Source organism: Trichechus manatus, unplaced genomic scaffold (genome assembly GCF_000243295.1).
Source record: "Trichechus manatus latirostris isolate Lorelei unplaced genomic scaffold, TriManLat1.0 scaffold00122, whole genome shotgun sequence".
In the NCBI taxonomy this organism is placed as follows: domain Eukaryota; kingdom Metazoa; phylum Chordata; class Mammalia; order Sirenia; family Trichechidae; genus Trichechus; species Trichechus manatus.
In genome coordinates, this window is record NW_004444058.1 from 575,885 (window position 1) to 590,197 (window position 14,313).

The 14,313-nt window shown below is 47.5% G+C and overlaps 1 protein-coding gene across 2 annotated transcripts in view; it reads right to left on the minus strand.

The window, feature by feature from the left end:
* Nucleotides 1-181: 181 nt before the first annotated feature.
* Nucleotides 182-14,313, minus strand: part of DFFB (DNA fragmentation factor subunit beta) — a 19,399-nt gene continuing 5,267 nt past the window's right edge. Inside the window, exons 3-8 of one of the 2 annotated variants that reach the window (XM_023738701.1) lie at nucleotides 12,035-12,087; nucleotides 11,662-11,874; nucleotides 11,036-11,115; nucleotides 8,496-8,666; nucleotides 6,370-6,470; nucleotides 182-972 (exon numbers count right to left, since the gene is read on the minus strand). In XM_023738701.1, the coding sequence (XP_023594469.1) occupies nucleotides 738-972; nucleotides 6,370-6,470; nucleotides 8,496-8,666; nucleotides 11,036-11,115; nucleotides 11,662-11,874; nucleotides 12,035-12,087 (853 nt within the window). In that variant the 3' untranslated portion in view covers nucleotides 182-737. The remainder of the gene's footprint in view (nucleotides 973-6,369; nucleotides 6,471-8,495; nucleotides 8,667-11,035; nucleotides 11,116-11,661; nucleotides 11,875-12,034; nucleotides 12,088-14,313) is intronic. The other variant, XM_012557890.2, reaches the window with a different exon arrangement.

Consider the following 14,313-nt stretch of genomic DNA (forward strand, 5'->3'; position numbering starts at 1 on the left):
TATATATATATATATGTATATACATAAATATATGTATATATATACGTACACATAAATATATATATAAAATCCGTTGCCATCAAGTCGATTCCAACTCATAGCAACCCTATAGGGCAGAGTAGAACCGCCTCATAGGGTTTCCAAGGAGTGGCTGGTAGATTTGAACTACCAATCTTTTGGTTAGCAGCGTAGGTCTTAACCAGTGCACCACCAGGGCTCCATATATATATATATAAAGATGCTTCACTGGTTTTGCTTCTCTAGAAAACCCAGTCTAAGACAAGGGGCTAAGTTCAGGCATTAAACTAAAACAAAAGGCTAAGTTCAGGCATTACACCTTTTCAGGATGGAGATTACACTATAAGCATACAAAGTACTGGTAAAATCAGAGCAAAAACATCCCTGAGTTCAAAGAATTCCTTATCCCTGCCCACCAATATTACTAGGTACCCACAGATGTTCACTGAGTACACTAAAGCTTGTTCTGTAGAAGCTGGGCTGTCAAAGTTATAGAAAACAGATTCAGAAATGTACTGAAATCAGAAATTTGTAGAAAATTTTAAAAAGCCAGAGTTCTTTCCAGGAACCACTGGAGTGATTAAAAAAAAAAAAAAGCTAGCACCTTCAAGAAGGACAATGTCTACCATTGGGCCTGGGCGAGGTCCTGACAGCGCCTGCAGAAAGGATGGCATGTTACTGTCGGGCCCCACGCAAGGTCCCAACATGGGGTGCACAGGTCACGTGCGTTTCTGAGCAGGCCGCTTCTTCTTTAACTCAGCCTTGGGTCTGTAGATCCTGCTGGGGTCACAGCTAAGATTGTGGGTGGTTTTCTTATGGCAGACGATGTGCACTAATTTTAGATTCTCTGAAGTAAACAGCAAGCCGTAAAAGTACTCCCAGTCTACTTCTCTTCCGTCCTGTTCTTTAATTGCTTCAGCCAGTGTCGGAACAATGGTGCGTTTCTTTTCTATTCTGCAAAGTAAGGTCAGATGGTCATGTTCTGTTGTCACAATCCCATGGGCAACAGGCCACCCATGCAATTTCCCTATTACACCAGAAACATTTAAAATGCACTTTTTACTCAGTTGTTTCAGCTAAAACATAAAACAATGTTTGGCTGCTTACAGGAAAAGACAAGTGGAAATTCTTCAAGATTTCAAAGGGTATAAGTGACACCAGCATCACTCTAGCAAACCCTGCCCACTGCGCCAGTTGTGCAAATCAATCCAGGGAGACTAAGATCACCCTCCTCTAGCACCAAATTCTGTGATGGTTAACAAATCCCACCCCACATGCCAGCTGCATTCCGTGGAAATCTCAGCTTCCCTGCCTGGTCACTTCAGACCCCAGCTGCCCATGAAGCTCTTTTCTCTCTCATCCTTTGTCACCCAGGGCTGGGTCAGCAGGAACCAGCTGCAAGCTCCGGGGTCCACATGACTCCCCCTACTTCAGACCAGCCAGCCCCAAACTTGGGGTTTTCCTCTATCCCCTCAGAGTACTAGCCACAAGTCCAGGAGTCTACAAGACTCCCTCTACTTCAGACTGGCCAGCTCACCCTGCTTCTTGGGGTCTGATAATTCAGTGGAACAACTCACAGTTCATGAAGGATACCATACGTGCAACAGTAGCTTTAATATAAAAAGAATACAAATGAAGAGACATATATGGTTAAGTCTGGGCGGGGTCACAGTGCAGAGCTTCCATGTCCCAAAGAGGGACATGCTACCCTCTCCCATGCATGGTCACCAACCAAAAAGCTCCCTGAGCCTCTGTCTTCCAAGGCCTTGATTGGCCTTACCACGGACCATAATAGATTACATCATGTCTCCTGAGGCTTAGCATAGGGCCCCCAGGTGGTCCCTTTGGTCTGGTCACCCCCCATTCATTTGCCTCAGGTGCGGTCTGGCTCTCAAGACCAAAGGCCAAATGGTTTTCTGGAGGGTGATTCCATACCTTGCAGAATAAAACTTGGAAGCGTTCCAGAAGGACCAGGATGGCAGTGAACTTGATATAAACATCTAGCTGCCACCAGAACTACCACTGTGGGACATTCCTTCATAAACTCATCTTAAGTGTCACGACTAAAACTTGCTCATGTCTGCTCAGCCAGGTCTGTCTAGCAAAGCCTGATACTGGCAACTTTGCTTATTTGACTTTTAAAATTTTTTTACTTGTGGGTATTAAAAAACAATACTGAAAAGTACACCGACAAAAAAATGGCAGTCACCCATATTCTCATGTTACAATTAACTATTATCAACAATTTGGCTTATATGCTTCCACATTTTTATCTATGTGTAAGTTTAGAAAATAATTATAATATATGAAATAATTTTTTAAATAGAACACTACAAAGAAAACTAAAGTCACCTTTGACTACCACCTATCCTCTCATTTCTCTCCTTATACTTATATTCATATATATGTGTCCATTTTTCTTGAATTATGATATTGTGTTGTGTAAACGTGCTTCACTTATAAACAAACTATTCCAAAGATCATGCAATAACAGGTGAGAAAACTTGTAAACGGACAAGATAGAATTAGAAACACAAGGAGTAGGAGGGCCTGTGGCAAGATGGTGGATGAAACTGGCTTGCATAGATTCCTTTCCTCTACATCACAGAGAAATGCCCAATACAAGGTGTCACTTTTTAAAAAAAGCTGGACAATGAATAAGGAAGACCGAAGAAGAACTGATGCCTTTAAATTATGGTGTTGGTGAATATACCATGGACTACCAGAAGAACAAACAAATCTGTCTTGGAAAAAGTACAGTCAGAATGCTCCTTAGAAGCGAGGATGATGAGACTTTGTCTCACATACTTTGAACATGTTATCAGGAGGGACCAGTCGCTGGAGAAGGACATCATGCCAGGTAAAGTGGAAGATCATCAAAAAAGAGGAAGACCTTTAACAAGATGGATTGACACAGTGGCTGCAACAATGGGCTCAAGCATAACAACGATCATGAGGATGGCACAGGACCAGGCAGTGTTTCGTTCTGTTGTACATAGGGTTGCTATGAGTTGGAATCGACTTGACAGCACCTAATAACAACAACAAAATACATGTATTGAAAGAGAGAAGGTATAACTAACTGAGACATAGGTTTCATGAAACATTGCTTACTCATGCTGCTGTGCATTCTGCTCTTTTCATTGTATTCTATTCTAGTCCAGCCTATTTCATTTTTTAAATGCTGGTGAGTTATGGATTGAATTGTGTCCCCAAAAAATATGTGTTTATCAATTTGACTAGGCCATGATTCCCAGTATTGTGGGATTGCTCACCATTTTGTCATCCGATGTGATTTTCCTATGTGCTGTAAATCCTATCTCTATGACGTTGAGGAGATGGGATTAGCGGCAGTTATGTTAATAAGGCAGGTCTCAATCTATAAGATTGTACTGTGTTTTGAGTCAATCTCTTTTGAGATATAAAAGAGAGAAGCTAGCAAAGAGACAGAGAGACCTCACACCACCAAGAAAGCAGCACTGGGAGTAGAGTGCATCCTTTGGACCTGGGGCTCCTGCGTGGAGAAGTTCCTAGACCAAAGGAAGATTGGTGACAAGGACCTTCCTCCAGGGCTGACAGAAAGCCTTCCCCCTGGAGCTGGCACCCTGAATTCAGACTTCTAGCCTACTAGACTGTGAGAGAATAAACTTCTATTCGTTAAAGCCATCCACATGTGATATTTCTGTTACAGCAGTACTAGATAACTAAGACATGGTGGTATCTCGTAGACTGATGCCCTTGCCTCCAATGGGTCAGGAAAAGTACAAGAGCAGATCGATGGCCCAGGAACCATCCTTCAGCATCAGTGCATGTCCAGAGGCACATGAGAAACCAGCAGGGAAAGAATGGGTGGTCCCTGAACAGTGCTGGAACAAGCATGTGAAAAAGAATTAAATTAGCCTGTGACCCTCACCCTATACTCTAATTCTACATGGATTAAAGACCTACATGGAAAAAATAATAATAATAATAATTTTAATTTTAGAAGAATATGATAATAGAGTGGGAAGGATTTCTTAACCTACACTTTGAAAAAGATACATCTGAGTACATTCAAATTTAAAATGTAAAACTTATCACAATAAAAGACATCATAGAATTAAGACAAGCCCAAGACTAGGAAAATATATCTGTAACACAAAATAGCCACAAAAGAATTAGAATCTAGAATATGTAAAGAATCCCAACAAATAAATAAGAAAACAAAAATCCAATAAACAATGAGCAAAGGAAAGTAACAGCCAGTTCATAGAAGACACAAATGGCCAGTAAACATATAAAGATATTCAACCTTCCTAGTCATCAGGAAAAGGAAAATTAAAGCAGGTCAATCTGTTTCTTGCCCATCAGATGGGGAAAATGCAAAAAGTACAACTACACCAAGTGCTGGCAGGACATGGAGCAATGTGAATTCACATAGCTGGTGAGCATATAAACTGGAGCACTCGAGAGAGCAGCCTAGGAACCTCTGGGAAAGGCAGAAGTGGGCAGCCCTCCAGGCCCGGCAATTTTCCTGGGACAGCGCTCCTCACACCCGAGCATGCACCCGGATCACGAATCACAGGGCAGCTGGATAAGGTGCTGATTCTGATGCAGCAGGTCTGGGGCAGGACTTGAGAATTCTGCCTTCCTAACAAGCTCCCAGATGACGCTGATGCTGCTGGTCTGCAGACCACCACAGCATGGAACCAGGAGACATATACGAGTGTTCATTTCAGAGTTATTTGTAATTATGAAAAACTAGAAATCACCTGTCTCCCAGTATGGAAATGGATGTTAAAATTACAGTATATTCAAAACTGAAGTCTTCTATACCTGCTAAAATGAATGAACCAAAGTCTACACATGCATCACCATAAGCATAATTAGAATGAAAAAGCAAGCTGCAGAATGACAGAGTATGATACCATCTGTATACCTAGTTTTTGAGCACATACATACATGGTAAAGGCATATAAACAGGTATTTGAAGGATGCACACAAATTTCAGGACAGTGGTTATTCTGGGGGATAGGAAGATGCAAGAAAGGGGACTGAGTACAGAAAGGGAGAAAAGGGGGGTGTGATGGTTAAGATTGTGTGTCAACTTGGCTGGGCCATGATTCTCAGTGTTTATATGTGATCACTCCCATGATTGAGTCTGCTGTGAGTAGTCAATCAATTGCAAGGGAATTTCTTTGGGGGTGTGGCCTGCATCCAAATACAAGCAGACATTCTGGCTTTTTGCTCACTCTGGATCCTGTGGCTGCCTCCTGTTGTCTCACCTCCAGTTCTTGGGACTTGAGCTAGCAGCTTACCTGTGGATCTTGGGATTCATCGATCTTCACAGCCTGCGAGCAAGAGTCCTGCTCCCCAACCTACTGATCTTGGGTTTGCCAGCCCCTGCAGTTATGTGAATCAGGAGAAAACTTGCAGTCCTGCCTGTCAATCTTGGACTTCGTCAATCTTCACAGCCTGTGAGCAGGAGCCCTGCTCACTGACCTGCCGATCTTGGGCTCGCCAGTTTCTGCAGCTGCATGAATTGGGAGAGGCCTCTACCCTGATCCACGGACTTGGGACGTTCTAGCCTCTACAATTGCATGAGCTGTTTCCTTGATACAAATATATATGTATATATATTTACATGCTTTATTGGTTTTTTTTCTCTAGAGAACCCAGACTAAGACAGGGGGCTTCAACTATATCTATTATGTTTATAATTTTTCACAAAAAATCTGGACCCCAAAAGTAATATAGCCATTGTATGGGCATTTGAAGATCTTTTCTTTTGTCTTCATAAAGTAGAGGTGATGACTCAATTGTAGCCAAGGAAAGTGTCTCTGTTGAAAATAATGATATTTTCCATTTCTGCCCTTTTTTTAGAATGAGCTGTCACAGAGCTAATATAGATATAAAAACAGCCCTGCTAGCCAAGAGATTTGCCCATCCTGTTTAAACAAGAAGAGCCGACAGGCTAGAACAACAAAGAGATACTGTTTACTGAGCTCACCCTGGTTCAAGCAAGAAATGCACACACAGCACAATGACATGTGACAGTGAACCCCTGCCAGGGGCCCAGAGCTATGCCGAGCTCCTCCACATGATGCCACCCTCCCAGCAGCAATGTGATACTCACTGCACTCACAGCTGGGAATTCAGGGCAGAGCAGTGGCATGCTCAAGGGCACACAGTGTGGGCAGGGATGCAAACCCGCCTCCTCCTCAGAGCCCACTGCAGTTAAAACTAAACCATGCTGACCCCTAATCACAGCTGTTACAAACTATGCTCGCTGATAGCTGGGAAGAACGGTGGTCTGTGAGCGTGGTTCTCAGCGACAGGGCCTCCTGAAGCTCTCTCATGATTGATACTTACATGTGATCCAGGTTCCAGGTGCTGAAGAGAATCCTGCTCTCTCGGTTGCTGTAGGGGTTGATGGAGTGTTTAGACAAACAGTCATCCATGTCAAAAGGACCCTGGGTGCCAAAGAGAACGAGGTGAAGGCCACAGAGCGAGTCTGCTGCCAGCTGACTTCCACCCTCACATTGCCGTGGAGTCAACTCTGACTCATGGCAGCCCCACGCGTGTCAGAACAGAACTGTGCTCCATAGGGTTTTCAGTGGCTGATTTTTGGAAGTAGATCACCAGGCCTTTCTTCCAAGGGGCCTCTGGGTGGACTTGAACTGCCAACTTCTTGGCTAGCAGGCAAGCACATTAACCATTTGCACTACCCAGGGACTCCCCCACCACCTCAGGGGTGGAGAATCACACAGATGGCTTTACTGGGAAGTATGCCCAGCAGAGAATTTAGTCCCTGGTAACATTTGCTGTTAGCGGGATTAAGAATTCAGCTTTTGGAGATGGGCCCCCTTTTTGCCCTCATTGCCCCTAATGTCATGTTCTGAGTTTCCCACAGGCACACACAAGCACACTGTCACTCTTACGAATGACAACTCCCCTTACTAGCATCTCCTGTGTCCCAGACTGGGACACTCCATTGTCCTAACGATGCTCCTGCAATCACACACCATCATCCCCACCTCGTGGGAAACAGAGACCCAGGGAGGGACAGATTGCCCATGCCCACAGCCAGCATGGGGTGGGGCCAGGACCCAGCACCCGGCTGCTCCCTTTCCATCCATGCCACATGACTTCCAACACTTTCCTTGTTAGCCCAATCCAGAGGCTGGGTCACTGGGGATGCTCAGAGTTTGGGCTGCTCTGCTGAACCTGCTGTGAGTCACTGCTCAAGTGTCCCTGTGGCCAGCACTCTTGGTCACTCAGCACCCCCATTCATTTGCCAACATTTGTTGAACATACACCACATGCTACCACCTCACCCTGCCACCCTGTGCTCCAGCATGCCCGAGGGCCTGCAGCTCTCCCAGCACCCGCTGCTGCCTACCCCTAGCCAGAGCCTGCCTGGCCCTTCTCAGCCTGTGCTGCTACCCACTCCCACCGACCCCTGTACACCATTCAAAGCACAGCTCTACAGCGTCACCTCATCCCTGAAGCCATCCTGACTCCACCCCACCATCCCAAGAGGACAAGCTGTGTCCCCCTGTGCTCAGGCAGACCCCAAGAGCACCATCTGGAAGGACGAAAGCAGTCTTCGCAGTAGGAGGGATGCCTCACACGCAGCATGCTCCCACCCAGACACTGCCCGCAGCACCAGCTCCTACGGCTGTCCATTCAGTGGCAGGAGGAAGGCCATGGTGTCAGGCAGGGACTTAACTAGAAATGCACTTTGCAGTTTGGAAATGGCAAGAACCATCAGTCAGTTGCTCTCACATGGCAGAGGGCTGTGTCACCACTTGCAGAAGGGAAAACCAGGACGGCATCTGGATGACTTGCTCTGGCAAAGGTCACCCTCAGCCACCAGAGTGGTGACACCTGTTCCAGATGGTGCTCCGGGGGTCTGCCTGAGCAGATCCAAATACTGTTTCTAACCAATGCCAAGAACACCAGGTAGCTTTAATTGGTGACTGAAAAGGTCCCATCTAGCCTCGAACCCTGAGACACCAAGATGCTATGTCATCTACAAATTCTACCCAGGGGGGTGGGGGGTGAAAACCATTTTTCAGAGGCTCCTCAATCAGACTCCTCCTGCCAGCCCACCTAGATGAACATAAATCACTCCTTGTTATGTAATTTAGCTCCTAGACGCCAAGGCAAGGTCTCTCCCCCTCACGAAATGGTTTATTTCCTGCCCAGATCAGGGTTCTTGGAGTGGGTCCCTGATCATCAGCTGCAGCATCACTGGGAACTTGTTATAAATGCAGATTCTCAGGCCCCACTCAGCCCTCCAGAGACAGAACCCAGGGTGGGCCCAGCAGTCTGCGATGGCCAGCCCTCAGGTGATTCCAGGGCACACAGAAGACAGGACCATGGCTTAGCGACTCCTGCCCACACCACACCCTTCATCACACCCAGGCAGGCTGGGAGGGTGGGGCAGGCTCCGAGGCTGCTGGCAGGCCCCAGGGTGCAAGCACACAGCTGACCTGGCAGGAGAACCAGCCCTCCGGCGTGCAGAGGCGGTTGTCTGCCCGGGCCCCTCTGTCGAAGTAGCTGCCGTGGTACTGCATGGACTTCAGCTTCTGGCCCATGCGGCCAAGGATCCTCGTGTACTCTTCCTGGGCCTCAGCACTCACCATGGACACATAAGACGCCACCTGAAGAACCAAGAAGCCTGCTGAGCATGGCTTCAAGATGCCCTGGGGCCTGCACGTCTGGCTCCCAGCCCATCTCGGGGAGAGACAGGAGGGTGGGAAGGGGTTTGCATACAGGGATGAGTTCATGAAAGGAAGGACTGGGTGTGGATGGGGTGACCATGGCCGCAGCCCAGGCCTCCTGGACCCCACAGGCCTGTTTAAGCCCTGCCCTGGCAGCATGGTGGTTAAGGGCTATGGCCGCTAACCAAATGGTCGGCAGTTTGAATCCACCAGCCGCTCTTTGGAAACCCTATGGGGCAGTCCTAGAGGGTCGCTATGAGTTGGAATCGACTCAACAGCAATGGTTTGGTTTTTTTTTTTACTCTGATCACAGCCAGGTAGATAATGAACTCAAGCTCTAGGCATCCTAGCTGCCCCATCTGCCCTGGCACTCACCACTGCTGCATGGGGAGAAACTGGAGAGGAAACTGGCAGGCGAGGCCACCACCACCCACCACCACCGCCCGCCACCCAGCATGCTGCCCACATCCAGTGCAACAGTGAAGACTGCTGCACGGACGAATGAACACCAGGGCCATGAGAGCCCCACGGGGGTCCCTCCTTGAGGGGTTCATGGGCTAGCAGGAGCAAGGAGCAGCCACAGGATTCCAGGGGGGCTGGTGTCCCACACAGTGAGTGAGTGGAGAGCACAGAGGTGGGAATGCAGCTCAGCCAGGCTGGGCAAGGCAGCTGTCAGAGACGCCTGCAAGAGACCGGCCAGGTGCAGGGAGGGCGTCCTCAGCAGAGACGTGTGCAGTGCGTCCAGTCAGCAGTGAGGGGCAGGGTACAAGGAGGGGAACGGAGAAGGGAAAGCAGAGCTGGGCCCCATATACCCCAGTCCTGGAATTTCCTTCTCCAAAACAGGTTTTCACACTTATCTGAGTTTGGTTTTCCACCACAAAATTAAAATCTAGTCCAGGATGTGTGGTTGGGTATGGGGGTGTCAAGGTGTGGAGAGTAGAAGCATCATCCACAAAGCTGGGGAGCAAGATGGCCTCATGGTTCATCTCCAACCACACAGGCAGAAGGACAGAAACCATTATAGACAGACAGAAACCCACAGCCTTTTGCTGTGAGCTGCTGCCCACACCCATTTCTTATGCCAGGCCCCACAATCATGCTCCACCCTCACCAAGGGGGCTGGCAGCCAAGAGCCCCTGGGAACACCAGGGCAGACAGAGCCCAGTAGGGCACGCTGGTCGGCTCCACACTCAAAGCACATTCTCAGGAATTTACATCTCATATGCTTCATATCTTCACAGAGGTCTCAGCCCAGGAAGTCACTTCTGGAAGCAGCCTCCAAGCCTACCCCTCCTCCTCTCCTCATCCCATTTTAAGAGATCTGAAGGGAGTTGCACAAAACCCACTTTAGTGGCAAAGTGCAAAGTCCACACGACTAAATTACCCCAGAATGGGTCCAATTCTCCCTCTGTTTATGGGAACACTCCAGTGCCCCACTCCAAGGCTTGCTCTTAGTCTGAACTTCATTTGTCAGCTGGGTCTATTTCTTTGTTGAAAGGGAAGCTGAACAGAGATCACATTGGGGGCAATGGACCCAAGGACTGATTTCTTCCTGAAGGCTAAGAGTAGTTTCCACCGGGAGCATTTACACTTTAAATCCACATCTCTTTCTCACATCTCCCAGACAATGGGGGAATTACTCTATTTAGCCACAAAGTCAGAGCTCAGACCCAACCATTATTCAAAGTGCCTCAGAAAAGCATTCCATGCAACAAGCTCAACTTAGCCCTTTCCAATTCCTCTCAGAGGTCAGCCAACCGTACTTTACCACAGGAAAGGGAAATAAATGAAAGTTTGGGCGAAAAGAAAGGCTACTGCCCAACCACGTAGACATCAGTCAGAGCTAATGCTGGACAGAGAAAAGAGATTGATTTGGGCTAAGTTCATCTCAGAACTGAACAGCCTAATAGATGAAGACATTCAAAGGTTGGCTGTATTCAAAAACTGTGGAGAGAATGACATGGAACTTGGAAGGGGGAAAAGTTCTGACTTGGAAACTTCTGAGAAAAGGCAATTCCAATCAAGAGGAGCCAGCCCCAGGAAAGTCTCCGGCATCATCCTCTGAGGAGAAGAGGAGAATGGAAGTCAAACGCTAGAACCATGCATGAGAAGCTGAGCAGACTAGGAAATCTATGAAGCCGTGTGCTTCTATGGGGCAAGCAGGCAGCGCACTGGTTTATTTCTTCAGAGCAGCCTGACTAGGTCTGCATAAGCCAACTTCTACACCCACCATGGGGATGAGAAGATCCCTGAGCTGGCCAAGGGGTCCCCTAAACCACCCAGCATCCCTGGCGTCAACACATACTCACCTCTCTCAGGTAACTCCGGATCCGGCTCTCGCAGCTGTATCTTAAATAGCTCGACTTGTTCCTAAATCGGGACTCCAAACCTGAGAGGAAGCAGAGGAGACCGCCATGCAGCCCACGGGAGCAAGCTAGGTTTCCTCCTGGCCCCTCAAGCATTCCTCTGCCTGGCTGGTCAGAAGTGAAGGCCAAGTTCCTTCATCTTGAGAAGGATTCTGGGAGTGATACGCACAAGATCTCTGTTTTTTGTCTGTCTGTTTGCTTTTTAGCAGAGGCAGATTCTTCTGATCCACCAGCATGGGGAACCTCAAACAACTACAAGGGGCTTTTGCCTGGCTGGTACCTCAAACTCTCCTTTTCCGAGAGGACTGCTGTCTCTCAGAGTTGCCTCTGCCTGGTTTAAAGACTGTCACCTGCGTCATGCAGAGCGGCCTTCCTAGTCTTTGCCAAGCCCCTGCTTGGCAGCACTTTGTTCAGGTCCTCCACCCCAGCCCCCAGAGGAGCCAGGCAGATCCCTTCATCTCGTGAGCTTATAGACATTGAAATAGAATCCAATTATTCCTGGCGTCCCTGGCTCTGAGGAAGCCCTTGCCCACCCAGCTCCCTCTCGCAAGCACAAGCCCACAACATACCCTCAAACCACTGCTGGTCCTCAGCCCTGGTCTCGGCCGCAATGTTCTCACTGACATTGTGAAGGAGATCTGCCAGAAGCTTCTGCCTCAGTGGGGACTGCTCATCGGAGAGCAGCTGCCGGGCCACCTGGATGACACCTGCGTGTGGCTTATGAAACACGCTGAGGAAGCGATCGATGTCACTGGCATCTGCCACCAGACGAGGGAAAGAGAAGGGCACACAGTCCTTGGAAAGCCTTCAGAGCACAGTACTGCCGGGCCAGCAGGAAAGGCTCCTTCCACATCCACCCCTATCATCAGAGTCTGGGCACTGCCAACAGCAGATACCAGATGCCCACAGTGGTGTTCATAGCAGGATACAAGTAGCTTCTGTGGTGACGTTCTTGCCCAGCTCTAAGTGCAGTCTGCCACCCACCCTGCCACTCGCTCTGAGGAGCACGTGGTGAAATCCCTAACTTCCTGGCCTGTGCAGGAGCAGTAAGCTCTCAATAGCACTTCTGGCATCTTCCAATGCTCATTACATGCTTTGCAGGTACCTGAAGCCTCTCCGCAACTGTTGTTATTGTTGTTGTGTGCTGTTGAGTCGATTTTTGACTTATAGCAACCCCATGTGACAGAGTAGAACTACCCAGTAGGGTTTCCTAGGTTGTAATCTTTACGGAAGCAGATCGCCAGTCTTTCTCCCGTGGAGCCACTGAGTGGGCTTGAACTGCCAACTTTTTGGTTAGCAGCCGAGCGCTTAACCATTTCATAACTAGGAGGTGAAAACTACTATTCTCACTTAATGAAAATGGGGCTTCCACATGATGCACTTGCATCTGAATATGCTCTCTCGTGGACGCAGACCAGCTGCAGGATGACCAAGGACCACCCCTGGCATCCAGACCTCACAGCCAGGGGCAGGATAAGGAGCATCTTGCCCATCCTTGGCCATTGGCTGCCTCCTCCTCAGGATGACATAAATCTCCTCCATCACCCAAAAGATCCGAGGCCAACAACTCTTCAGACAAAGATTAGACTGGACTATGGGATATAAAATGACACTCGTGAAGAGTGTGCTTCTTAGATCAAGTAGATACATGAGACTAAATGGGCAGCTCCTGTCTGGAGGCAAGATGAGAAGGCAGAGAGGGTCAGGAGCTGGTTGAACGGACAGGGGAAATCCGGGGTAGAAAGGAGGAATGTGCTGTCACAGTATAGGGAGAGCAACTAGGGTCACATAACACTGTGTGTATAAATTTTGGTATGAGAGACTAACTTGAATTGTGAACTTTCACTTAAAACACAACAATAAAATAAAAAAAGATTCCAGGCCAAGAGCTGTACCCTCAAAGCAAGCAAGTCAGTGCAATAGGAAAGAAAAGAAGTAAAGGGCATACAGATTGAAAAGAAAGAAATAAAACTGTCCCCAACACAGACATGATGGTCTATAGGCAAAATCTCACAGAATCTATCTTAAGGAAAAAAAAAAACAACTCTGAGAAGTAATAAATGAGTTCAGCAAGGTCACAGGATATAAGATCAAAATCAAAATACAAAAATCAATTGTATTTCTATATACTAGCAACGAAAATGTGAAAACCAAAATTAAAAACATAATACCATTTACAATTGTTCAAAAAAATGAAATACTTAGGCTCAAGTCTAACAAAACATGCATCAGACTCGAATGCTTCAAAATCACAAAATGCTGATGAAAGTAATCAAAGATGGTCAAAATAAGTGGAGAGACATACTATGTTCATGGATCGAAAGACTCAACACAGTTAAGATGTCAGTTTTCTCCAAACTGATAAACAAGTTTAACACAATTCCCATCAAAATCCCAGAAAAATATTTTGTAGATATAGGCAAGATTATTCTAAAATTCACAAGGAAAGGCAAAGAAACTAAAATAATTTTGAAAAGGATGAAGTCTACTAAGGAAGAGGACCAAAGGTCTCAGTGGAGAGATGGGGACAAAGTACCAGAGAGAGACAGAGACAGAGAGATAGAGAATGACAGAGAAAGAAAGAGACAAAGACAGAGACGAACAGAGAGAGATGAAGACAGACAGACATGGGGGGGCAGAGACAGAGAGAGAGAGCAAGAGTGAGCAAGAGAGCACACTCCCTAGCCTACCCTCTTTTGGCTACAAATGTGCAGCCTGTGGGCAGGGCTGCCCCTCCCAGGCTTCTCTTTCTGCCACTGCAGCAGAGGAGGCAAAATCTGTACCTCTGCTCCTCTGAGTGCCCACTGCCTTCCTGGGGCACCAGACACACCTCCTGACACATGACTCCATTTGCACAAGTACTGGACAGCCCTGGAGATGGGCACACGGTGATATTTCTCATCAGCAGGGGGCAGTGGTGTCACTAGGGTTCGAGTCACCCATGGTGTTATCCCCACATGGACCTCTTCCTATACCAGACCCTACAGAATCCTTAGTTTTTTGAGCTAATGTTACTCGTAAATCGTAATTCCCATATACCACTCCTTCTTTTCCTTTAATTGGAGCCCTGGTGGCACAGTGGTTAAGAGCTTGGCTGCTAACCAAAATGTCAGCAGTTTGAATCCCCCAGCCACTCCTTGGAAACCCTATGGGGCAGTTCTACTTTGTCCTATTATAGGGTCGCTATGAGTCAGAATCGATTCAATGGCAATGAGTTTGGT